At 42.7% G+C, this 27,475-nt stretch overlaps 2 protein-coding genes across 10 annotated transcripts in view; one reads left to right on the top strand and one right to left on the bottom strand.

Moving 5' to 3' along the window:
* Positions 1–27,475, bottom strand: part of PHC3 (polyhomeotic homolog 3) — a 48,820-nt gene that overhangs the window by 9,200 nt on the left and 12,145 nt on the right. For all 9 annotated transcript variants that reach the window (XR_009557563.1, XR_009557564.1, XM_035133094.2 and 6 more), the window contains 5 exons: positions 9,384–9,624; positions 7,035–7,909; positions 6,368–6,518; positions 4,111–4,364; positions 2,324–2,483 (listed from right to left, as the gene is read on the bottom strand). Coding sequence is in view for 7 of the 9 variants with exons in the window: in XM_035133094.2 (XP_034988985.1) it covers positions 2,324–2,483; positions 4,111–4,364; positions 6,368–6,518; positions 7,035–7,909; positions 9,384–9,624 (1,681 nt within the window). In the remaining 2 variants the exon portion in view is untranslated. The remainder of the gene's footprint in view (positions 1–2,323; positions 2,484–4,110; positions 4,365–6,367; positions 6,519–7,034; positions 7,910–9,383; positions 9,625–27,475) is intronic.
* Positions 13,477–15,519, top strand: AKAP4 (A-kinase anchoring protein 4). The gene has a single exon (XM_035133100.2). The coding sequence runs from the start codon at positions 13,477–13,479 to the stop codon at positions 15,517–15,519; it is 2,043 nt and encodes a 680-aa protein (XP_034988991.1).

Here is a 27,475-nt window from a genome sequence, read left to right as displayed (position 1 = left end):
GAGGTTCGTTGAAGAAAAGTGACTATTAAAACAGAAGCAAATAAATAAATAAATAAATAAATAAAGCCTATCAGAAAATATAATACATTCGTGTGGATTACAACAAGCACAGGAAGGCTCATTGTTTGCAGTTCCTCCAATGTCTTAGTTAAGACTGAAACATAAGACTGAGAAATAACTGTAAGAGTGGAGTGCATAACAGCATACGTATAAATTTTGGCACAAAACATAAGGAAATGCTTAACACAATGCTACCTTTTTATTTAAAAAAACATATAATTTGAGAACTACTTGTCCTTTATGAGAAAGGCCACATGGAATTTTAGTCAAATAAAGTACAACAGGTGACCAACAGCTTATCTTGGAAATATAAGAGATTATTGCATCTTATTTTACTTTTGCTAAACGCTACCTGCAGAACAGCTTCTGTAGTATAAAAGCTGTTAACTCTTTGAAATATTCAATAGCTGAACAAAAGGAACTGCTCAATGGCTTATCTGATGGTGTTTGCAAAATACGGAGGAATTTAACGACGGCACAAAATGCTGCTTTTCAGTGGTATGAAGGCCGAACACCTGTAAATTCAGTTCCCTGTACAGACAGCAGTGGCTCTATGAAGATATTGCAGCATAAATCAGGTTATGTCATATTTTTGGCCTATGCTTGCCCTTTTGTTGTAGTGCTTTCCAACCCTATTTCTGCACCAAAGATATTCACCTTGGCTCAGTATATAAATTTGGAATCTCTCTTGTTTACGCTTGTTATTTCACCTGGGATTCTAGCCATGAAAATTCCCTGTTGTCAGCTTGATGAAAAGGGGGAGGGCTTGTCTATAAAACAATGTAGTTCTTATTACGCTGTACTAGGCTGACTGGAATCTGGCTCTGTACCACAAAAATTGCAATTATTTTACCTAATGGAGCCTACTGGAATGCACAGTTGCCTGATCAAGCAAGGAAGTCCATACATGCTGCTGATGCGTATGTGTTACCATATGAAGGGGATAAGGATATACATCTGCAGTCAGGGCTGTGACCTCCATGCAACAAAAAGAATGACAACAGCTAGATCAGGTGCTAAAACATTTATTTACAATTTTGGCATCCACACAAAGTATGGCATTGGGTGACAACTTCTGGGAAACTCTCTTTACTAACAAACGACATTTTTGATCCCAAAATTAAGAAATAAATATTTTAAACACCAAACAGAACAACTTTGATATTTTATTAAATATTCAAAACACCGGTATATTTAGTACCGTATATTTAAACATCAAACAGTGAGGCAAGCTGTGTAATAGAGGCTGCTCCTGTCAGCTCTCCTGCCTGTGTGTTGCACATTTGTCTCAGTATTTACAGTATGTACCATATTTACTCCACAAGCGCCAGCAGATGCGAACGCTGATTGAGGAGCTGCAATTTCCAGTGCTGCCTGAGTGAGTGCGCTTGGGGAATGGGGGGGGTCTGGGTAGCCAGGGGGCGGCTGAGGGAACTGGGTGGAAGGGACAATGTCCGGAGTGGGGGTTGCTGGGGAGGGGGGGGGAGAGTACCAGACCAGGGTTTGTTGGGAGGCCAATAGTGGGGGGGGGGCCCTGGGGGGTAAGAATATGGGTGGCAGCATGTATTTATTTTGACCTTTAAAGCCCTATGCAGCTTAGGACCCTCATACCTACGGGACCACCTCTCCTGGTATGCCCTGCAGAGGACCTTAAGGTCCACAAATAACAACATTTTGGAGATCCCAAGCCATAAGGTGGTTAGATTGGTGTTAACTAGGGCCAGGGCCTTTTCAGTACTGGCCCAGACTTGGTGGAACGCTCTCTCACAGAAGACCAGGGCCCTGTGGGATTTGACATCTTTCCACAGGGCCTGCAAGACGGAGCTGTTCCGCCTGGCCTTTGGGCTGGACTCAGTCTGACCCCTACATTTTACTCCCTCATGGTTTTGATTTGGGCTACTTTAAAATGAGGGTGCATTTACATTTTTAAAATTTAAACTGTATTTTAACCCGTATTTTAATTGTATTTCTTTCTTTTATGTCTTATTGTAATTTTACTGGTGTCAGCCGCCCTGAGCCCGGTTTTGACTGGGGAGGGCGGGTTATAAGTAAAATTTTATTATTATTATTATTAATTGCAACATTCCGTTGTATAAGACAAACCCAATTTTAAACTTTAAAAAATTGGGGGGAAATATCGTCTTATACAGGGAAAAATATGGTAATTAGAAATCTCAGGAAACCGTCTCTGGCGGAAAAATAGAATAGGCTCAGGTTTCAGAAAAGACAGTTTCTCAGCATATGTCAAATAAGATGCACAAACCTTCCGTAATTATATCCTCCAACTCTGTGTCTGAGGAGTTGTCTACATGCTTTGCATTGTTCTGCAGCTCTGGCTCCACACACATAACGTTCATCGCCTGGCCCTCCACCAGCAGCCTCTTTTTTGCAGGCTGCTCAATTAGAAGAGATGAACAACTTACCTGTTACAAGAGAAAAGAAGAAAATCATGATACAAGAAAACAGTACACATAACCTTGCAAGGTCAGGGCAATGTTCATTAGACTTATTGCTACATAGAGAGACAAAGACTAGGTGCGTGCCTTTTGCTGTCTACGGTCCAACTCCAAACCATCATAACAATCAAAACAGATGAAATGGGAATGGAAGAATGAGAAGAGAAGCAAATAAATCTATTTTTCATTGCTTATTTTAGACTTCTATTTCTGGCTTCGGAAATCTCAAAACACAGGGGAAAGTATCAAAAGAGGACACCACAGAAAATATATGTGCTATTTTCAATTCTTCCAATGCCTGTTATATTAAAAATATCTTCCTACTCCTTTCCTGATAGATAGATTACCTTCCATTGTCTTGCATTGTCTATTTTCTGTCTTTAAATGTGTACAAAGGAAAGAAAATAGACTCGGGAAGATAATCTGCCTGTTATGAAAGTAGAAGAATCCTGCAGGATGTTATATGTGGAGCTGCCTCTGAAGCATGTAACACCAATCCTGGCCCAACTGCACTGGCTGCTATTTAGCTTCTGCGCCCAATTCAAAGTGACGGTTTTGACCTATGATATCTTATGCTGCCCAGGATGCTAATATCTCATATGAACAGACCCTGTGATCTGTGGCTTTCCCAGAGAATGGGCCTTTTCTGCGGTTGCTCCCTGTTTGTGGAACGCTGTCCCCGGGGACATAACTTTAGGCAAAAGCATTCCTCTTCAACCAGGCCTCCAGCTGTTAATCAACCTATGGCCTTTTCAAGCAGGAGGTGGGGGGGCACACAGTATATAAATTTAATAAATAATAATAATATAAAAAGTGGCTTGAAATCTATCTACAAGTATCTATCTATCCTCTTTGCTTATTCTTTCCTCTCTGAAGTTCAACAGATGGACTGAACATAAGTTGTACTTAATAGCTGACAATAACAGTGTGGTATAGGCAAAAAAGCTGCCCATTCAGGCTCAGCCTATCCAGAAGTGAATCCACTTAGAAGATTGTGGCAGGATTCGGATTGGGTAAATCAGTCTATTTCCAGTCCATGACAGTTTTGCATGTCTATAAATCCTGTTTTGGAATGAATTACTGGTTCATAATCTTTGCTTTAATGGTTGCCCCCAAGGAAGAGTCAATTGACTCAAAAGGTCTTGGGATAAATACATACGGTAATCTTATCTATGTTTGAGCTCTCCTCTCTACATCCTGACATAGGGTGCCTTCCCATTTCCTGCCCCCTTTTTTATATTGGTCCACTGAACCCTGTATTACATAATCTGAAGGGAAGTGGTCTTTTGGGAGTCATGCAGAGGGTCTTCCTAGTTCTGCTACTTTATGTTCAGAATTGTAGTCAGGCAACACATCTAAACCAAGAAAAAATAGACCCCACTGAGCACAGTGAAAGAGTTTCTAATAAGCTATTTGACAGACAGCAGTTACTAGAAACAAGTTCAGTCTGTTGTAAAGTTATTTGGAGCAAAAAGCTTCAGAGAAGCAATAGCCCCAAATAACCACAACACATTGCCTCCTAAAACAAACAAACAAACAAACAAACAAACACAAACAAACAAGATACAAATATGGCTCAACATTGCACACTTACAGGAAATGGTTCTAACCCCTCTTGGATCACAAAGCCCTCAATAACATGGGTCAGGATTTGTGGCTTAACGATAGCCTGTGGAGGTTTGTTTTCCATGCTAGGGTTCTTATGAGACACTGATGCGCTGTTACTCCTTGTTGGGATTGCTGGAAGCAAAAGAGGTGGTTGTGGAACAGAGGCATGTGAAGGGTCGGATGGTGATTTAATTACAGAAGCGCTGACTGAAGAGGCCATTGAAGGATGTCCCTCTTGTTCTGGAAAAAAAGTATTTTTTTTAAACCAACTCAAGCATTACTTACATTCATGGCTTCACCACTACAGATCTCCTTCCTAATTTTTGTTTCCTCAACTGACAAATTGCCAAAGTAATTTGGTCTTTTGTCCAGTGCGCTCTTATCCTAGATAAGAGCCTACCAGTATCACAAATGCACTGTTTGGAGTGGAAACTGCACAACATAGCAATTTGCATAATGTGATTATTCAGAATATTGTTTAACTAGCACAGAAATCTAGTTCCACTGGCATTAAATTTATTGGAGCAAGGAAGACAATATGGTAGCAGCCTGTTGTGTTCATAATAGTTATCCTTCTTTCTTGCCTAAAGCATTTTTCTAGTCCATTAAACATTATTGTAACATTAAAGGAACCACACTCATATTTTTATTTTTAATAAGCAGAAGATAAATTGTATACCCTAATTTGTGTACATGCATTCCAATTGAGAAACAACCAGCAAGCCTGCCTCCTTCTATGTTTCTGTTCCTTAACTATCACTGCTACTTGTTCAATTCTATAGTCCATCTTGCCCAATATTCTGCCTGTGACATATTCCATTTCTGGATACTTTTGAGGAAATGCACACCAATGACAGTTTACCTATAGCTAAATAGCTACTGACATTCTTGTCTTCTGTTATCTTGTGTTGACAGAGGTTAACAAAAGTGACCAGCAATTGTGAAGTCTGGCTTTGTGACATTTCATTTTTGTTAACAATGGGAACTAACCGAATTATACCCAGTTAAGCAAAGAGTATTGGTGCTTTTCACCAAATCTGATGAATCTGTGGCCTGGGATGGGGACTGGAATGCAATGTAAGGTGTGGGGGGTTGAAATGCAATGATTATTGAGTTCCACCTATTGCCATGACATGTTTTAAGACAGCTGGCTGCAGACATCTGGCTTACAGATGTTAGAGACTGGTAGCTCTAGAGCTCTGGGGATCTTGTTGTTGTTGTTTAGTCATTTAGTCGTGTCCGACTCTTCGTGACCCCATGGACCAGAGCACGCCAGGCACTCCTGTCTTGCACTGCCTCCTGCAGTTTGGTCAAACTCATGTTCGTAGCTTCGAGAACACTGTCCAACCATCTTGTCCTCTGTCGTCCCCTTCTCCTAGTGCCCTCAATCTTTCCCAACATCAGGGTCTTTTCCAAGGATTCTTCTCTTCTCATGAGGTGGCCAAAGTATTGGAGCCTCAGCTTCAGGATCTGTCCTTCCAGTGAGCACTCAGGGCTGATTTCCTTAAGAATGGATAGGTTTGATCTTCTAGCAGTCCATGGGACTCTCAAGAGTCTCCTCCAGCACCATAATCCCCATAATTGGGGATCTTAGGGCGAATGAACATTGCTAGTCATGCCCTCTGAGCAAGCAGCAAAAAGAATGCATTAGGCAAAAGACTCAACCCTACATCCACCTCAAGTCAGTAATGCCTGGCTTTGGGGGTCTGTGAAACCCTTAGAGGGTTCCCCTGCATCCCACCCCAACTCCACAATCATGTCAGCCACTGGTTGTACCTCAGTGGCTATGTGGCTGCTCACTTATGCGTCCCCTCATATAGAAACTGTTTAGCTCCTTCCTCCTCTTTTCCTACTTATGTTGGATCTGCCTGGCTTCCTCATGTCTGCCTACTATAACAGGCCCTCTCTTTTTCCTTCAGGGTTCTGGGCTGCAGAAGCACATGTGCAAAAAAAGTAGAGGCTCTTCCCGTTTCCTTCTGCCTTCAGCTACAAACCAGGGCTGCCTGCTGCTAAGGTGAACTAGTTGGCAGGTGATCAGTTTTTCCCCTGTGTTCTCCCCACCTTGAATCTAAATTGGTTTCAGCAATCTGCTGAATCCAAGAAACAATTCGGACATTCAAGTATCCTGGGTGAGAATCTTTCCCTTTATCTTGCAGCACAATCAAAACTGCACAAAGAAAAAGGCATGGGCACCACACCAGAATCTGCCCTAAATAATTATGCACCTCCATATTCCTTCTTACCTGAAAAAGGTTCCTCATAGCCAAGCTCGTCTCTATTTCTTAAAGTTATAGCTGGAGGTGACAAGGTGGGTGGAGTGGGGGTCCTAACCATACGCACACAGTCCGATTCTTCTGGCATCTCCTCCTCACACATGTCTTCCACTTGATAAATCTGCATTGAAGAAATAAGCACTTTTAGAAGCAAACCCTACAGATATTTTATGGAAGTGTTAGTTGCCCTGGGTCTTCATTTTTTTTGAAGGGAAGTGCAGGACAGCCATAGTGAAATAAAGGTTTTGCCAACTTAATCAAAATAAGGCTATTATCAATGTAACTTTAACTATTATCAATACAACTTTAGCAAGGATTACAGTGATTACTGCTTCATCATGAAAAAAACAGCTGGTGCATACATGGCAGGGTTAGGATGCTTTGATTTACATATGCATTCATTCCTTTAGCTATTTCCACCTTGCTCTTGGTTGACACTTCTCAGAGTAGCTAACAATTTTTAAGTCAAATGTATAATCTATCACATCAAAATCGTAAAACCGGCAAACGTTTTTGAGAAAAACACTATTTTCAATCCTGATGAGCTGTAAGAAAACAAATATCTAAATCCAGTTTTAACTTGTCAGTGTTTCACCTCCCATTTCAAAACTGGAAAGGGAAGTTATCAGATGCTTACCACCGGGGTCTCAACAGGTACTGCTTGTTGCACTTGAAGATTCACTGCAACCGTCTGAGGAGGAGGAAGAGTCTGAAACGGCAGCTGGACCAACGCTTCGGCAGCAGGAAGCTCCTCCTCAGAAACCAATGTGTTCTGCACCAAAACCTGACCCTGGGACAAAATGTCAGGCTGCACTTGTAAAGACTGAACAGGTGGGAGAGGAAGTGGCTGGCTGTGGGCTGGAGATGTTGGCAGCTGGGGAGAGGCTGCCACTGGGATTGGCGTGGGCTGCAAAGCTGGATACTGCTGGTGAGGCGTTGGAGATGTTATATGTTGGCCCGTGGACACCATGGCAGGCTGATCCGGTGACCCAATGTGAACTATTGGGGAAGGTGGAAGCTGGGCTGGAAGATTAGAAGGCTGCGAGGTTGCTTCTGTTGGCCTGTCAGCGGCCTGCGCTGGGTGATGCTCTGACTGAAGTGCTGATGATGCTAGAGGATGTGTTTGCGACTGAATAAGAGCTTGGGGGTGTATAATTATTGTTGGCGACTGGCTGGGTGAAGGAGGTGGTGGAGGAGATACCACTACCGACTGCTGGGAGGACTGGGATGGAGTTGGAGAAAGTGGAGGAGGAAGTGGCGGGGGATGGATGTGGACAGGTGTGCAGTGCTGTGATGAGGCGCTGCTGGGGGCTGGAGGAAGAGCATGGCCTTGGAGAGGGGCACAGTGTTGCGACACAGATGCTTCCTGATTGGGAGGAAGCTGGAGCGTGATTGGTTGAACTTGTTGCTGCTGGAAAATCAGCTGGTGGTGGGAAATTTTTGAAGGTGGTGAGTGAAGAGGGGACTGCTGGTGCTTTAACAGAGAATGAGGCTGAATAGCAGAATATGAAGCTGCACAGTGAAAAGGAAAATAAAAAGAGATAATCAATAATCATTTCCTTAAATCTGCAAAAAATAATAATGCATGGTTTTAGAGTCATGTACACCCAGCATTTGACTAAATCAAGCAAATAGATCCATTATCTTTATAAATGGGAACTAATATATTCAATAAGATACCCTGAATTTGGCAAATCCTTAGAGAAACGCACCTATGAACAATAATACGAGGGTTGGGGGACTATTTTCTACTAGAAAATTCTTCATTTTTAGAATTAAATTGGGCAACTGTAACAGACAAAACATGAGTTTGACCAAACTGCGGGAGGCAGTGGAAGACAGGAGTGCCTGGCGTGCTATGGTCCATGGGTCACGAAGAGTCGGGCACGACTAAACGACTAAACAACAACAACAGACAAAACACTAGTCAAATCTAAAATCAAAGTTGTAGCTAACTTTTTCCAGTGATTATCCATAGGAAGCAATTGTTCAGGCATACTACAATAATTTGTATGTTAACTGCCATTCGCTGCCTTAAAATCTATAATTCATAAATCTATGGAATGGTGTGTGTTATTGTGCCATCCTGTATTAAAATACTTACAAATATCCTAATAAAAATAATTCCCCAGTAAAGCTTTGAGTTTGTTTGAATGTAACATTCAAACCCTAACCCTAAAATACTATGGGTCCCTGGGATGGCAACCCATGAGATAAAGGAAGATCAGCTCTCCAATAGTGGAAAGAGACATCTAGCCTTGGAGAGGGAGACCATATGCTGGCTGCTCCCTTCCTGAAACTGCGGTAACTGCCATGGCCCCTTGCTTTGCTGATGTCAGAGTTCTGATGCTTGTAGGGTTGACAAGGGTGTGTTGAGGCTAGACTAGGGCAAGGCTTGGGTATGAATGATCCATTGCTGTCCCAGTTCCCCAACATGCCCCAAACCAGGAGCATGTTTGGGGCTGACATATTTATACCTCTTTGATCCCAATGAGAATGGGAGGGAAATTTAAAACACAAGAACAAGAACAATCCTCTACCCATTAGAGCGCTGGATTGGGATGTTCTGTTCTGTTCTCCTCTCACCCTTAGGAATTGCACAAAGTGAAGTTTATTGAAATGCTTCCCTCTCGTCAAATACTTCAGTTCAGCTACTGTTCGTAATGGGAAGAAACCTTCCCATGCAGTGATGTAACACTAATGTGCCATGTTGTTTCTTCAATATATGTAAAATGAAGATGTACGTTTCAATGACTTTAGGCAGAATTTTTCAGTCCAGAATGTTATGGAACACTGTCGTGTCAGTATATGAGTGCTTGTTCTAATGTTCCCACCTACCCAGAGCTTCCTAGAATCTCCTGGGGCTTCAGATTTTGTGGCGCATTCCACACAAGTGACTGGACACAGAAAATATGCACAAAAATCAAACAATACATTGTATTTAAAATGAACATTTTTTTTAAAAAAGGTGACCTCTCTACCCTACCTGGTGCCATGAGCTGATGAATACTTGATGTGCGTGTTACGGCTGGGTTTCGAGGCTCTGCTGTTGGGCTGTCACCTTTCCTTTTGCTTTCTGGAGGATCTGACTGGCTGGCTTTGGTACTTGTTATGGGTTTATTAGGGCACACAGCTAGTGTCTGGGCATGACTACTGCTTTTTGGAGAGCCGTTCTGTGAACTAGATAATACTCCCAACTTCTGGCTGCGTAATGTCAAATTCTGGACCTAAAGAAAGTGATTAAAAAATAAATCCAACATGAAGTTTAATAACTAGCTTAATGGGAAGCTTTAGATTTGACAATACCAAAATCAGAAAAGCACTACAATGAAGCCCAGTAAATTCCACGGGAAAAGCAGGCCAGAACTGAGCTTCCCAATACCTACTGTTTACACAGTGCCAGAGATGTTAAGAATACCGAAGTCCATACTTGAAATTTACATGTTATTACTATTAGACTGACAATAAATAGTGGAATTCAAATCCATTCACAGTTCCCCCAAGGAAATTACTTTGCTTGGTCTTCTGTCACATCTATGATAGGCTATACAGTTCTGGTTGGGGTAAAGGTAAAGGGACCCCTGACCATTAGGTCCAGTCATGACCGACTCTGGGGTTGTGGCACTCATCTCGCGTTATTGGCTGAGGGAGCTGGCATACAGCTTTCAGGTCGTGGCCAGCATGACAATGCCGCTTCTCGTGAACCAGAGCAGCACACGGAAATGCCGTTTACCTTCCTGCTGTACCTATTCATCTACTTGCACTTTGACGTGCTTTTGAACTGCTAGGTTGGCAGGAGCTGGGACTGAGCAACGGGAGCTCACCCCGTTGCGGGGATTCGAACCACCGACCTTCTGATTGGCAAGCCCTAGGCTCAGTGGTTTAACCCACAGCGCCACCCATGTCCCTAATCTGGTTGGGGTAGCGGCAGGATAAAATGAAAATAGGGAGGAAACATAGATACCCCTAATATTACCATACAGAAAGGCAACCTCAAAGTGTATCTAACAAACCAATATATTGCAAAAAGGGATGTAAAATATTTGTATTGAACACTAGTTGTAAAAGTGAAACACAGCACAGAGGTGCAAGATTCTTATAGTTGAACATGATGCTAATTGAATCCTGAAAAGATGAAGTTTCCTACTGATAAATAAAATAAAAACACTGCAGGCACTTCACTAGACCACAGCTGGGTCAAATTCAATGCTCCTCAAATCAGAATGACTTCTCACATTCCAGGAAACTGTCAGATACCTGAACCTAGCTTGAAATGCCAGGATGCAAGGTGCTATACTTTTAATACAAAGGGAAGTCCAACTATATCTGTTTTGAACACTTCCATAATCATGTTGATCAAACAGACAATAAAGAAATTTACACCCTTAAGGCCCTGCATAGCTTCACATTGTTAACTGACATTCCAAGACATTCCTGTGACCTTTGGGGTCCCTTCCAACTCTACAATTCTATGGTTCTATGAAAAGACCAGAAGAACACTGGAGCAATTCTGTCTTCACAAGAGAGGAATACTGAACATTAAGAAAATTATCAGACCTGCCTGGAGAGAATATGAATTGTGCTTATCTAAAGGAAAACCAATTCACAATATTAACCAGCAGGATATTAGGCAAGAAGAACAATATTGGTGACAGATCTTAGAATACTTGACTGCTTTGGTCAGAGTTCTTGGCAGGCAAAACTTGGCATTCCGTGGTACAACTGAAAAGATTGCAGCTGCTACAACAATATAATTCCCTATTTGGCTTCCTGTATGATATACAGTCAAACCTTGGATTGCGAACGCCTCCATTTTGGAACGTTTCGGATCCCGAACACCAAAACCTGGAGTAAATGCTCCAGTTTGTGAACACTTTTCGGAATATCTGATACAGCTTCCGCTTGAGTGCAGGAAGCTCCTGCAACCAATTGGAAGCTGCGCCTCAGTTGTCGAACATTTCAGAAGCCAAACAGATTACCTTCGACAACAGAGGTTTGACTGTATACAGTATGAACACAAAATCTACTGATGATGTACTGAAGGTCTGCAAAAAATTGGAAAAATCATAGGTGCACAATGGAAACAAAGATACTGAGGCTGAATATCTTTGCTGTGAACTTATAGCAATAGCTCAAAGACTTCCAAAGTCCATGCTGCCACAAGGAGTATAGTGGTACTTCGAGTTACAAACGCCTCAGGTTACAAATGCTTCAGCTTACAAACTCCGCTAACCTGGAAGAGTTACTTTGAGTTGAGAACTTTGCCCCAGGATGAGAACGGAAATTGTGTGCCGGCGGCGCAACAGCAGCAAGAGGCCCCATTAGCAAAAGCACGCCTCTAGTTAAGAACAGTTTCAGGTTAAGAACGGACCTCCGGAACGAATTAAGTTCGTAACTAGAGGTACCACTGTACTTCTCTTCATACTGAAACAAAAACTCCTGGATAACGTGTCTAATGTTTCTCACACTTCCAGTGTCAGTGGCAAAGGCAGTTTCTTAAAGCTCAAACTTATAAAAACTTACATATGCTCAACCATGTTGCCAAAAAGAGACTAGTTGGCTTGAGTACTAGAACAGTTGAACATGCCTAAGCATCAGCACTTGACCTGAAGCAATTGGTGGCAAAATTAGTAAAGGAAAAGGCACTCAAAGCAAGAAATTGATGTGCATGAAACTGAAACTTATGAGACATACATCTTAATATAATTCACAAGATTATTATTCAAAATGATTTGGCTAAAACGTTTTCTATTTGAGAAGCATAATCAAATATGGATGTATTACATATTCTTTCAATTTAAGATAAATTTAGCAGTTTCAAGTTTTGGGCTTTTCATTTTTTCTGCAAGACATCTGTTTCTGAAAACTGAAGTTAGCAGTTTTTTGAGGTAGTTAGCCTTGCCTAAGGCACAAAATAGCCTGGCACTCGCACTGCCTATATGTTACTTCCAAGTAGTAGCTTAAAAATAGCAGAACTACCCTGCTCTTTCCTAGAAGGCATAGTCTAAAACAGTTTTGGCCTACAACTCCCATGATCTGTAGCTAGCAGGACCAGTGGTCAGGGATGATAGGAATTGTAGTCTCAAAATAGCTGGAGGGCCGAGTTTGAGGAAGCCTGGCCTAAAACCTGAAAGATTCCTTCTCTCCAGGAAGGACATAAACTCCCCACCTTCATCTTGAAGAGGAATGAACTTTTTGCTGTTTGCTCTGTTACATATCGAGATGGATGATTTTTCTTTTATTTTCTTTTGTTCATTGCTCTGTCTGTCTGTCTTTTACACAAAACAGTGTCTATGACTAGGTTCCTGACTCTAATATGGTCAAAATCACAGTCTCACTTTTCAGAAATAATACATTAAGGTATTTAAAAACTAAAGAGGACAATGAACAATGATAAGGAAACTAGAAACGAAAATATGAAGAAGAGCATTCAAAGGTAACATACCACAGTAAGACTGAAGAAAAAAGTAGAAAAAAGAGGCATCAGAAAAACAAGCACATCAAAAAATTGAGAGGATAGGGTTATTGATGTGGCAACAGTTCTTTGTGAGGTCACTAGAAGCCTTAAGGCCAAAGATCCTACATGAGAAAAGATTGCCCTTAAGCTCTTAGTTCTCATACACACTCAGATATGTGGCACACTGAGCTAATGAAAATTCAATATATTTATTTGTACAAAAATAAAAGCTTATCTTGGAACAGTTGGTTGCCTGCTTCCTTGACTGTGTTCTGAAAAGGGGGATTACTTAGGAAGCAAACCAATACATTCCCTTATTTTTCAACCTGACTACTAAAATCTTTTGGGTATGCTTTTAGTACAGGTTAACAGGGAAAAAATACAGAACAATCTTATGTTAAGCAGGGCCAAGGCATCACTGGTTGGTGGATGATATCCATGCTTTATGATGTCACTGCTGTCATAGAAACCATGTGTGCACACAAATGAAAATGCCATCAGCCAGCACAAGAGCATGGAAAGCTGAGAGAGGAGGCAACATCTTGAGTGGGGCAGGGTCAGCGAAAACCGAAACAAGAACGCTCCACAACCTGGGGCACAATTCAGATTCTGGGCACGTGGTATGGAACAGGGGTTTGATTGGCTACAGAGTCAGTCAGCCCTTTGCAAAGTAGACCTCTACAGTCCCGACGAGTCTAGAAACCAAGACCGCAAAGTTATCTGTTTCGTTGATGTTGGCAACCTCAAAGTAACAGACAAACACAAACACAACAGAGGATTATCTGGTGCCGCTGACCCTTGTCTTGACCTTCGTAATCTTGAAGAAAAGGAAGTAATCGTAATAAAGGACAACGAGAACGAACCCCAATTTAATACTGAAGGCGCCGTCTGCCTTTTTAAGCAAGGCTCTTCTGAAGAACTCAACGTTGTTAGCTGGCTCAGCAACGACCTTCAGAAATACGCAGTTGGATTCCAGCATGCACTAACCCCCTCAGGCCCTCGTAAATCTGCTAACAATTCGCCTGCGTTTGACAAGATGTCCCAGACCAGTGATTCTTCCTTCAGGGGCAATGGTTGCCCGAGAGGAGGAGATGATCTTTCCTATTATGTTAACAAACTCTGTTCTTTAGTGGTTCAAATGGCACAGAAGGAAATGAAGGATAAATTTGACAGTGGTAAATGCATTCGGCAATCAATCAATCCCCGCGGATCAAACAGCAGCGCCGACTATGGCAAGCTATCACCCAAATCATCTCACGATGACCCCAGAAAAGCTTCCGTCTTTTATGGAGAGATGTGTAATCAGCAGAACGGCTTCAGGAATGGTCAGGGAGCAGACAGACAGTTGGAAAGGAAACAGTCATGTCCTGGACAGGATGATGGCTCTGTAAGCAAAGGGTTGATGGTTTATGCAAACCAGGTTGCTTCAGATATGATGTTCTCATTCATGAAGACAATGAAAGTCCAAAAAGGCAAGCATCCTCCACCAGCCTGCGTGGTGTTAAAGAAGGTGCTTTTGAAACACACCAGGGACGTCATATCTGACTTAATCGACTCCACCATGAAAAATCTACACAACGTCACAGGGGTGCTCATGACAGACTCTGACTTTGTCAATACAGTCAAGAAGAACCTTTTCAATGCAGGAACCCAGAAGTCAACTGAGATTCTGGAAGCAATGGTGAAACGTTTATTCAAAGCATTGTCAGGAGACGATAAAAAGCAATGCCTAGCTTTCACAGCACTAAAAGGGTGTACACAAACTGACTCCAGAACTCAGGGAATGCAGTTTACATCACTTAAAAGTGAAATGACGGGCAAAGGAGGAAATGGACAAATGAGGCCCCACCCCGGTGGAAGCAAAGGTGCAGACAAGCACTGTTCAATGGATGTGTATGCTAAAGACCTTATTGTAACAGCGTTAATGTTAATACAGCAACACCTCTTAGAAAAAAACAAAGAACCCACCTGTGAGAAAAATACCACATCGTTTTGCTGTGCCCATGAGAGAAGCGGTGGGTCCAAATATGGTTCAAGGCCAGGCGGGGGCAGGCAGGAAAGCCTGGAATCCCAAAAATGCGATATCTCAAGTATTCTCTTGTCCATCATCCAGAAAGTACTAAGAGAAGCTGGTGTTGCAGACGAGTGTCCCCCTGACAGAGGCTATAAGCAGCCTTCCTTTGACTGCAGACCACAGAGGGCCTTATCAAAATCAAATGGGGGGCCTGATATGAATGACAACATGGAACAGATAAACAAGCAGTTTATTGACCAACTGGTGGAATCGGTGATGAAGCTGTGCATGCTGATGGCTAAAGGCGGCGATGACGGAAGATCTAACGGGATGCCGTTGTGTTGTGGGGGCTCTGAGGTGATTGTGAATAACCAGAACTGCAACAACAGTACACAGAACAAAGAACTGCAAGCTGTGCTCCAGTGGTTAGTTGCTTCGCAATTCAATGTGCCAAACCTGACATTCATGAACGATCAAGATGGAGAATTGGCAAGGCTTCCTCAGCTGGCTGACAAAGCAGCCAAGAAGGGATACAGCGTAGGCGACATTGTTCAGGAGGTAATGAGGTATTATGAAAAACAACAGGTGGATGCCATGTCGGGACAAATGCCTCGGTGTGGACTAGTCGACTGGCTGCTTGCTAACCTGTAAGAACTAACTCTTCCCTCTCATGTTACTCTCGTGAGCCCAGTCCAGGCGCCGAAACCACTCTTTGCTGGCGCAACTGAAACCACCAATACAGCCCCACTGCAAGCAACAGTGCACTGAATTGAACTGGGGTAGCTGGGCAAGCTCATCAATAAAAAAGAATAAAAAAAAAGTGAGAGGGGAGACAGGCTGTTTATTGATCACTTCAAATAACCAGGTCCTAATTAGCTGCAACATTATACATATTCCAAGGAGTCCAGAAACAGCATTAAAAAAAAATCAAAATGCAGGATGTGTTCAAGGCCTTTCTACTACTCCTGTAGGCTGCTAATGAAAATTAGTGATAAGGCACAGAAAGGTGGGGAAAAGAAGGGAGAGGAGGAAGTCCGAAACAGTCCATGTTTCCGGTCACAGTAGATGAGAAAGTATCAGTTGTGGCAACCGTCTCAACTCGTTACAAATCAGAATGTGTTAAGTTTTAAAAGCTTATATTCACTTCTGCTTTGTGACGCCCACTTTCTGCTTTGTACGTTCCACCCTCATCTACCTACTGATGTAAAGAAGCATTCTGTCTCCAAAAGGAGCGCTCCAGAAAATAAATGTTAGGACAATGCATTTACATTGTGTTCACTTCCAGTCCAGTTTATTTTAAAGGAATCTCTGTGCTTCTCCTTTGCTGCTGCCCATAACTTTCATAGGGAAGCAGAATGCAATTAACAAACTACTGAGGGGACAAACTGCAACCTCTGGCACTTATGGGAGACTCCCTCTACTACTTAGCTATTTTGAAAGTCAGTTGCCTCTTACATGGTTGCATCCGGGATGCCTGTAACCAAAGACAGACATGTTAAGCTGTATACTGCTGAGGTGGAATCATAGAATATCAAGCATTGGTAGATCTTGCTGACCAATTCAGGGTCTCATAAATTAATGTATCTGAAATCGGGAGTACTCCCCCCCCCTAAAATGCACACAACCTGATGACAGAAAGTTCACGGCAGTGGGATGAATAGAAGGTCCTCATCTTGAGCATCACGTTATATACCTAGCTTCGATCAGTCACCTGGATAGACCCTTGTTGCAGTTGGAATGGTGCATCTTTTTTTTGCATGTCCTCTCTGACACATGAAATTTAATGCTAAATTGTAGGCAACACAGTGATTAAATGACTATCCTACAATTTTGAGTGTGGTGAGTATTGTTTTAATACCTTAGTCTCAGCAAGGTAATTTTGGTGTTACTTCTAGCTTAACAAAATTGAGGGTTTTAGATAAGTAACAATAAAAGTAGACCTGTGTCTTCTTTCTACATAATGAGGGACGAAGATGTACCAGTTGCAAGGACTGGAAGCTTGATTACACAAAACTTAAGTGTTTTACTTTCTGTAACTTAAGCTCTACCCATTCTGAATTGGTGGATCTCTACAAGGGTATGTCACAACATGTGGCAGAAAAATAAAAGAGTCTCTGTCACTTGATTATGGAAAGACGAAGAACGTAAGATCGCACCATAAAATGCTTAAGAAATTTTCACCGTTTTAAAACAAAGTATCTTCATGAGTCTACATTTAATAATGTTTAAAAAATGCAGATCTTTCCATTATAAAATATAATCCTACATGCACATGCATTATCTTTTAGGACAAACAGTAAGAATAACTTGCAAGTACTTTCTCTGTTGGGGCCCAGGCCTCCATCTTAGAACTCTCTCTGCACATTGCTTTTGACCTTACCAGCCCCACATCAAGTACAGTAGCTGTGCACTGTAGAGGATTTTTCTCTTTACACAATCCCTCCTCCTCAAGATATCTCTCACTGCACAAGTTGCCAAAAGGCTTCAGACCTGGAACCACCCCTTACCAAGGGAAAAAAGTTCTTTTATGCAAAACTATATGATGTGAAGACCAATTATTTGCTGCTACAAAATGATGGAAGCAAACATATGAGGTGAAGAGCAGTAATAATCAGCACACGTTAAGGAACTGGAGAAATGCTAGGCAATGCTTTGTACTATATTGCAAGAGACACTATGCAGAGCATGCAAGCAGAGCCAATATAGTAAACTTATACAGACTGCTGTTATCCTTGGAAGAGTTCTGTTTGCAAATTCAACATTGCTTACTACACACATTACCAGCTTGCCCTTAGCCAGCCTGCTGATATGTGAATGATTTCAATATAATTAGCAGCATAAATTCATTAAAAATACTATTTCACACACACACTTCCCAAACCTGCACCAAGCTCACTGAAAGCTTGCTAGAATTAAAAGGTTTACAGTGTTTTGGGAACTGCATCTTCTTAGACTCTGTTAGACCTCAAAGCAAGCCTCAGTGGTGACCTTCATAAAAGAAAACATAGTCTCAAGGCTAACGTTTTCAAAATGTGGGGCAAGTCTCACTGGGGGAGAAGGATGAGACACCTGGAGGGTAAACAAAGTTTCAAGAGGAGACTGGTATAGAAGTGTTTATATGCTATTGCTAGAAGTCTCCAAGCCAAGATGGGTCAACTGGAGTGCTTGGACTTAGGGAATGGCATTGAAATAGTGAACATCACATAAACCTAGTGGAATGGAGAGAACCAGTGGGACATGGTTATCTTTGGATATAAACACTACAGGAAGGACAGACCAGAGGTGGTGTCACTCTGCACTTCAAAGACAGCACTGAATCCAGCAAGCTAGAAATCTCAAAACAGGCAGACTCCACCACAGAATCATTGTGGGTGGTGATACTTGGCCCCCAAAATAATTTAGTACTGGGGACATGCTATCAAAATGCTCAAGGAGATCTTGAGATGATGAATGAAATCAAGGAAGTATCTGAAAGAAGAGACATTGCAGCAATGTATAGAATGGCTACATATGTGTACCAGACATGACAAAGAGGTAAAATTTCTAGATGCACTAAATGACTGTGCACTACAACAGCTGGTGTTCGAATTGACCAGAGGGGTGGTGACCCTGGACTGGCACCCAGGACCTGGCAAGTGTTGTTAAGCGAACTGGGAGCAGTGCCTCTAGTGCTCTTAAATATACATGAAAATGGTCAATTGCTTAGAAGGCTCATCTTTTGTTCTCGTGACCTTGAGTAAGGTAATGTGTACCTCCCCTAACAGCTGAAATGTGGGTATTGTTGCCAAAGTTGACCTAGTACAAACCAATTCTGTAGGGCAGGGTCAGTCACTTTTGGAGCGTGTGATGAGAATGGACTGGGGCAGCTGATCAGACAAAATTAAGATCACATACTTGGTGATCATTTGCATGTGTGGGGCAGTACATTTTTCAGCCAGTGTGTTTGCTTGCATCACCATCAGTTAAGAGGCTCTGTAACCATGGATGTTACTTCACACATATGTATCCATAGGGCCACTGCACTCGGAGGATTTTCCTGTGGTTGAATCAGACCTATGGTTACCCAGGAGGAAAAATGAAAAGGGAGGATGCTTGCTGAGCCAGATACACAAAGAAATTAGTATGTGCTGCTCCTTCTTGCAGTGCAACTCTGTAACTCATTCCTCAGATTAGCTTCCATACCCAAGGGCTGGAAAACTGTCAATGTAACACTAGGTTGTGGTTTTTTAAGCAATCAAGGTGGATGGGTAGGAATCCAATAAATTAGACCAGCTAGCTTAACATTTGTTCCAGGAAAAGTGATGGAATGAGCTCTTAAAGATAAAAACACTAAGCATATAGAAGAACAAGTCTTGCTGAAGAAGAATCAGCATAGCTTCCACAAAGGAAAGTTATGTCTGTCTAAATTTTCAAAGTTATTTGTGAGTGTCAGTTAGTCCAAGAGTATCAATAAGCAGCAGACATTTGGAACTTTTGACTTTCAAGGAGCTTGATACAGTCCCTCATGAAAGACCCCTAAGTAAGTTTAGCAATCATTGGATAAGAAGAGAAGCCCTCTAATGGACCAGTAACTGGGTAAGCAAGGAGAAGCAGAAAGTAGGAATAAATAGATGGTTCTCTTGTGGAGGCATGTAGAGAGTAAGATTCTGGTGCTTTTTAACCTATTCATAAATGATCTGGAGTTAGGAGTGAGCAGTGAGGTGGCCAATTTTGCTGATGACATAAAATTGGTAAAATAAAAAGAGGGCTATGAGGAGCTCCAAAAGAATATTTCCAAACTAGCTGAGTTGGCATTAAAACAGCAAATATAGTTCAATGTAAGCAAGCATAAAGTGATACACAATAAGGCAAAAAATCCTAAATTCACATATATACTAAAGGGCTCTAAACTGGAGGTTACTGACCAGAAAAGAGAACTTGGGGTTGTAGGGCAATAGGTTGGTGCAAATGTCCAATTGTGCAGCAGCTGTGAAAATGGTGAATTGCATGTTTGGCACCATTCATAAAGATAGTAAAAATAAAACCGTCGGTATCATAATATCGCATCTAAGATGCAACTGCACTTGGGATACAGTTCTGTATTAAAAATAATATTGCCGAGCTGGGGCATAGGAAGCTGCCTTCTACTGAATCAAAACCATTGGCCCATATAGCTCAATACTGTCTACTCTGACTGGCAGCTGCTCTCCAGGGTTTCAGGCAAGGGGCATTTCCAGCCCTCCATGGAGATGCTGGGGATTGAAACTGGTGCAAAAAGTTACACACAATGTCGAGAAAACTGATAGAAGTTTCCCCATCCTCTCACAACGCTAGAAATCATGATTATCCAATGAAGCTGAATACTGGGAAATTCAGGAAGTACTTCTTCATGTAGTAAATAGTTAAACTATGGAATCTGCTGTCACCAACTATAGTGATGGGTCCCAACTTGGATAGCTTTAAAATGCAGTTAGACAAATTCATGGATAAGGCCAGGCATCCCCAGACTTCAGCCCTCCAATGTTTTGGACTACAATTCCCATATTCCCTGACCACTGGGCCCTGTTAGCTAGGGATCATGGGAGTTGTAGGCCAAAACATCTGGAGGGCCGCAGTTTGGGGATGCCTGGATAAGGCTATCTATGGCTACTAGCCATGATGGCTATATCTCCAGTACAGTAGTTCCTGAGGAACACAGGGGTGCAGAGTGCTGTTGTCACTTAGATCCTCTTGTGGCTTTTCCAAAGCATCTAGTTGGCCATTATGAGAACAGGATGCTGGACTAAATGGGCCCTTAATGTGAACCAGCAGGGCTCTTAAGTTCTGTAAAACTTCAGAGTGAATGTAGCATTGCGACCTATTACATGATACTTGAGCTACAAGCATTGTTTGGCTTGCATCAAAGTCGATCTTGGCTGGTCAATTTAACAGGTTCCCAAATTCATCAGACAGGTGTGTAAGAGGGACACTGAGCCCTACTGTATGGCTTGATTCTACTTAGGAGGAGCTCCATGCATTACTATGACTTCAGTTCAAAGTGTCTGATTCCCCCCCCCCCCACTATTTAAGGCTGCAATCCTATATCCCTACCCAGGATTAAGTCCCACAGAATTTGTTACTAATGCCGCAGCTCCCTTCTTGACATTCTCTCTTTGCCCAATCTGACCACCTCCCAGAATGTTGACATGGTATGCAGCGGCGGAGCTAGCTGCTCGGGCACCTGGAGAGGCGCCCATGCCGTGCACCTGGGGGATGGCGCGATCCGCCCAAGGGGGCAGCGCAATTGTGGTGCGGTGGTGCAATCCTCCTGGCAGGGGTCCGATCGCGACGCGGTGGCATGATCCGCTTGGGCGGTTTTGTCATCCCCCTCTGGGATGACACCCAGGGCGGACCGCCCCCGTCCCTCTTCCTATGCCCCTGATGTAGAAATTACAGCTCCTCCTCATTCATGTTAATGCTCACTCACCCACAGTGGGCAGGAGGCAGGCAACAATAGCAAGTAGTATGAGAAGGCACAGGCCTCAGCCAAATGTCCAGTGATGCCAACCAAAGGCTATAACCCTGCCCATCAACCAGAGATCTAATGATATTCTGGGTTTCATATGTGTATGTGAGATCATGACCTAAATCTGGAGAACATGCCTTTAAGCAGTGGAGGCGGAAGCCTCTCAGGCACCTGGGGTGTCGTGCTCAGGGGCGGCGTGAACCACCCATAGGGGCGGGTGCCCTTCAAAAGGGACGGGGTGTGGCACGGGGCTTCAGCCGCCCTACAGCTGGGGAGAGGCAGCGGGCGGACAGCACAGAGTCTGCGGCTGGTGCCCATTGGGTGGTGCTCAGGAGGTGGCGTGATCTGCCCAGGGGGCATTTGTCACCCACCTCAGAGATGACACCCAGGACGGACTGCCCCCGCCCCCCCTTCCTATGCCCCTGCTTTTAAGTGTGTGGGTTCCTGGATCTAGGAATTTAGTAGATCATCTAATGTAGACAGGGTTGCACTCCATCTGAAGGAACAAGGCTCCAGGATCCAGCAGTGGCAGCGGAGGCACAAGTGGTCTTCACCACGAGGAGTGTCTTCTGTCAGTTTTGGCTTGTGTACGAGTTACAGCTATCCTTGGACAAAGGATAGCATGGCAACAGAGAACCATGCATTGGTAACCTCAAAGTTGGGTTACTTTAGCACACTGTAGTACTGCAGGGAGCTGACTTCAGGCACCAGGCCCATCGGCAGCCAAATTCTATGTTCCAAAGATGTCTGCAAATGAGACGTGAAGGCTGGCATCATTAACTCTGCCGCACAGGAATCCCGTGTAGATGACTGCAGGGCCTGGAGAAAATCATGTCATGTATCCACAGCAGTGCCCAGAGGAGGAAGGACTGCTGGGAGGAGTGCAGAGGGAAGAAGCACCATGGTGCATTTGCAGAAGCACAACAAGACACCTTCACCTGCCCCAGCTGCAACCAAACATGTCTCTCCCATATTAATCTCTACAGCCACAGCTGACGCTGTGTAACATTCCAACAGTTTGACTTCACCCCGAAAGGTACACTCCTTCATTGTTTCTTGAGACAGACAGATGACAATCAAGTGCCTCAAGTATTTTTAAGTTGTGACACTTCCTTTGTGGCTATGTCTAGAAACCTATTATGATTTAATAATGATTAAATCACCGTGGAAGCTTTACTTAAGGTCTGCATGGATTATTTTTTTATAGTAAAATAAATGTAGAAAATAACCACTCTTAATTTTCCATTATTAGGTTTGAAAATGCACCATTAATTTCCCCCTACACACAACAAATTTCTCATAGACCATGTAGGATAGATAAGGAGAAAAGTTGGGCAACAATATCTTGTTAAATAACTGAAATCACACCACTGGTAGGTGGCAGTGCTGCTTCTTTGTGATGTCATTGCTGCCATAGAAACCATGTGTGCACACAAGTGAAAATGACATCTGGCAGCAGAAGAGCATGGAAAGTTGAGAGAGGAGGCAACATCTTCAGTCTGGCAGGGTCACCAAAGCAGCTGAGCTGAGAAAGAACACCCACTACGGTCCTAGGTGCAAATCCAGTTGTAAACTTCAAAAGATGTCTCAAGAAGTTGACTGGTTACACAGCCAAGCAGGCGTGTGTAAGGTAGACCTCTACAATCCTGATGGAGGGAAGGACCAGGAGCGAAAAGTGATCTGTTTTGTTGATGTATCCAGCCTGAACATAAAAGACACAGATGATACAGGCAAAGATGCTGCTGGCCAGTCTAAAGGCAATGAAACTGCCACAGGACTTGATCTGGGGAAAATGCAGGACAAAGAGGTAATTGTAATAAAGGATAGTGAGACACCAGAACAGTCAAAGACTGAAGGAGCAGTCTGTCTGTTCAAACAAGGTTCAACTGAAGAACTGAATGTTGTGTCCTGGCTCTTTGACGACCTGCAGAAATATGCATGTGGATTCCAACATGCACTGACCCCTTCTACTACTGCCCCTCGTCAACAAAAGCCATCAGCAGCTGACAAGATGTCCCAGAACAACAACAACACAGCTTTCAAGTCTGCTGAAGGTCAGAAAGGACCTGCAGATGAAGTAGCAAGCACTGTTCAAAAGTTGTGCTCCTTGGTTATGCAAATGGCAAGCAAAGAGATCTCTGAAAATCTGGAAGATGCTGCCAATAAATGTATACGCCAGGCAATTTATGCCACCAAAGATGGGAAAGCCCTCAATCCTGGTTCTGTAAGTAAAGTTGCATCCAAGATGGTGAACGAGGTGATGGAAAATGCCCAGGATCCTGGTGTTAAATCATCTCAAGACCAGGTTACGGGCAAGAAGGAAGAGGGTAAAGGAACTCCCAAGAAAACCTCTCTCTTTTATGGTGAGGTATGCTCCAACCAAAGTGAATCCATGCCAGAATGTGATGACGGAAAGCCAGCGTCACATGCTCATTTGATACATCCAAGGAAACAGTCAGGTCGCAATGACTGCGGTTCTTTTAACAAAGGGCTAATGGTTTATGCAAATAAAAATGCTAAGGATATGACATTCTCATTTGTGAATGCCACAAAGATTCACAAGAGTAGGCAACCACTTCCAGCTTGTGTGATTTTGAAAAGAGTGTTTCTCAAACACACAAAGGATGTCATATCAGACTTAATTGACTCTACTATGAAAAATCTACATAATGTCACTGGGGTCCTCATGACAGACTCTGACTTTGTTACCACAGTGAAGAAAAATCTCTTCAATGCAGGGACCCAGAAGTCAACGGAGATTTTAGAAGCAATGGTACTAAGAATGTACAACGCTTTGATGTCGGAAACTAAGGAGAAAGGGCATAGTCTTGTATACTCTTTATTGAAGACAGGATGTTCGTTAGACCCTAATGCTCCAAATATGCACTTCGCATCTTTGAAAGGTGGATTACACACGAGGGAAAAACCAAAAGATCCAGCTCAGTCTGCAGCTCAGAAAGTAGGTGAGACAATAATTAAGGATGGAATCAGCATGCTGCGATCAAAAACAGGATGCAAAGGTCCAGACAGGGGGTGCCATGACAAGAGACCAGAAAAAAGTAGCTCCACTACTGAGTTTCTAGCAAAAGACCTCATTTTGACAGCTTTAATGTTGATACAGCAGCACCTGCTAACTCAATACAAGGACCCATGTCAGGACTCAAACACATCTTCATTCTGTGAAAAGGGAGGCAAACATGGTTCCAAATCTCATGGTTGCAAGGGTGATCCACAACAGCAAGATTACCAGAGGGGAGAAATACAAAGTGCTCTCCTATCAATCATCCAGAAGGTCCTTCAAGAGGCTGGTTTCAACGTAGATGAGTGCGAAATAAGCACCAAGAATCCCAAACCATGCTCATATGATGATAGGTCTAGCAGAAAATCCTCATCCAAATACTGCAATTCAGAAATGGATTCTGAAAACATGGACCAAATAAACAAGAAATTCATTGATCAGCTGATGGAATCTGTGATGAAGCTGTGTATGTACATGACTAAAAGCCCTGATTTTGTTGTTGAAGATTACTCTGATGATCAAGCTACATACTTTACCGCAAGAAACAAAGGTGTATCAAGTCCAGATTCGATGGCATCCCAGAAACCTCCACGACCTACTAATATTGGAAAGCCACTTGTGCCCGCTGGTTCTGAGGTGATAGTAAACAACCAGTGCGCCAATACCAGTTCACAGAACAAAGAGCTCCAGGCTATCCTCCAATGGATGGCGGCCTCTCACTTCCAAGTGCCCAATCTCACATTCATGAATGAGAATGATGAGGACCTGAAGAAGCTTCCTCAATTGGCTGACAAAGCAGCCAAGAAGGGTGCGAGTGTGGGGGATATTTTGCAGGAGGTAATGAAGTATTTCGAAAAACAACAGGTTGATGCCGCTGTGGGAAACATGCCTCGTGGCGGACTTCTTGACTGGTTGATTGCTAATCTGTAGACAAGTGCCAACACCTCCCTCTCATTAATTCCACCCAGCGAAGTGCCATCGTAATTACCAGATGGAATAACAATACAGCTCATTTTCCATAGACGACAGTTCATCAAATTCCACAGGCTGTCACACTAGCTGGGCAAAATCATCAATAAAAAAAATACAAATGTCAACTGTCATTGATTTGTTTATTAATTCATATGTAGATACTATTTATGAGATAGAAAGGCAATACAAAAGCTAGAGGCTGTTTTATTGGAGATTGTTACCAGTGTAGTTGATAGACCATTTGGGTGGTTTTGCCTTTTACTATTAGGGAGATTCTTTCTGGATTCAAGACTGATCAGAGATTCTTTCCCACTTTCCCTTCCCCTTCAACAGATGTCACAAAGCATTTAAAGTTAGGTGAAAAGGTTTATGTTGCTGAACAGTGCTCCTTGTACGGTACTTCAGGCTTCCACTTTTTGTCAAGCAAAACCCATGAAGTTTAATAATTTTGTTAGTAAGATGAAGAAAATTGGTTGGGTTTTGATTTAGCAGTGTTCAGTTTCTCCAACTACACTATCCATAATTTCACACTGGTATTGTAAAGCTGGTAAGCAAAGATAGGAGGATAAATATTTTGGTCCACAAAAGGATCCCTGATTTATATATTCTGATCCTGCAAAGCTTCTCCCACACCCCTGCTTTTCTAAAGATGTAGCTTTTTGTAAAACTGGCTGGCAGTCACAGGCTACAAAAGCCCTATTTTCAAAAGCTATTGTAACTGATTCTGCTGAACCTATGACCATGCTTATATAAACATGGAAGAAAAACAGACATTTTAGCAGTAAATGATCAGATGACTCAGAACTTACATGCAGGACTTACAATAAAATGTAAACTTGACATCTGTCTTTGGAATAGGATTCACCAAGGCTGCGTATCGTGTGAGATTTCTACACATAACAGTATCTGATGCAGATGCCTTCACGTTGCTATTACCCAAACTCTGCACATTCCATACCCAATGTCTCTGCCCCTGCACCCAAGCCTGTCATCTAACAGTGTCCTGAATGTGCAACCTGGTTAGACTACACATTTGTTTCATTGTCCTTTTAACACCACTCCGATCTGCTCAAAGGGAAATTAGAGAAGGTGTAGAAAGAATACTTTACTGATTGCACATGGTTCTTTTTGTACTAAAGTATTTCTGTTGATGGATTTTTTTTCATATTCCATATTTTCACACACACACACACACACACAGTGTAGTACCTCTGGTTACGGATTTAATTCATTTTGAGGTGCCGTGCACACCCTGGAAAATCCGTAACTAGAGGCACCGCTTCTGTGCACGTGCGCAGAGCGCTTCTGCGCATGCGGCGAAAGTGTATACTTCCGGGTTTGCTGTGCCCATAATCCAAAAATGGATTAGTCCAAAGATGCGCATGTGGCGAAAGTGTATACTTCCAGGTTTGCTGTGCCCATAATCCAAAGATTCTGTAACCTGGAGGTTACGCAACATGAGGTACCACTGTATACATATACGGTGCTTTTCCCCCTAAAAAAATGTTTAGGGGTACTTTCATTTTGACTCAAGAAAATCACCATTTTATAGTTCAAATCGGGGGAAATAAATACAGTAAATGGACAAAAGTACACCCCCCCTGCATCCCCCCAGAAAAAAGCACTGTGTGTGTGTGTGTGTGTGTGTGACATGAGGCCCATTAACTGCAGCAGAACTCATGGCTGTATCCAACTAAGTTATATTCAGAGCAGACCCATTGCAATTAATGGACCTAAGTTAGCCATCTACATTATTTTCAGTGGGTCTGCTTTAAGTAGGATTAGCATTAACTGTGGCCCTCAGTTTCAAGTAAGTGTGTTTAGGATCATCGTTTATGCAGAAATAACTTCAATTATCAATTTGAGCCAACGTACGGAACAGCCATGCTAAAAGCTTATAAAACTTTATTATTCTTCATGGTGAATGCTTTATTTCTTTCAAAAGCTCTTTGGCATTAATATGCACTGGTTAGGTCTGATCTTGTACATCAATTCTGGGAGCAAGGGGTTCATCATTACTGCAATATTATTTAGCCATTAGGTTTAAAGTCATTCTACATTGTCATCTTAAAGCATCTACATCTATCTCTTTGGGAAGAGAAATGTACCAATCGAAATGTACCAACCTACAG

This window comes from Zootoca vivipara, chromosome 5 (assembly GCF_963506605.1).
Source record: "Zootoca vivipara chromosome 5, rZooViv1.1, whole genome shotgun sequence".
Taxonomy (NCBI): Eukaryota; Metazoa; Chordata; class Lepidosauria; order Squamata; family Lacertidae; genus Zootoca; species Zootoca vivipara.
The sequence above is the reverse complement of the archived record's forward strand: the minus strand, read 5'-3'. Positions and strand labels throughout refer to the sequence as shown.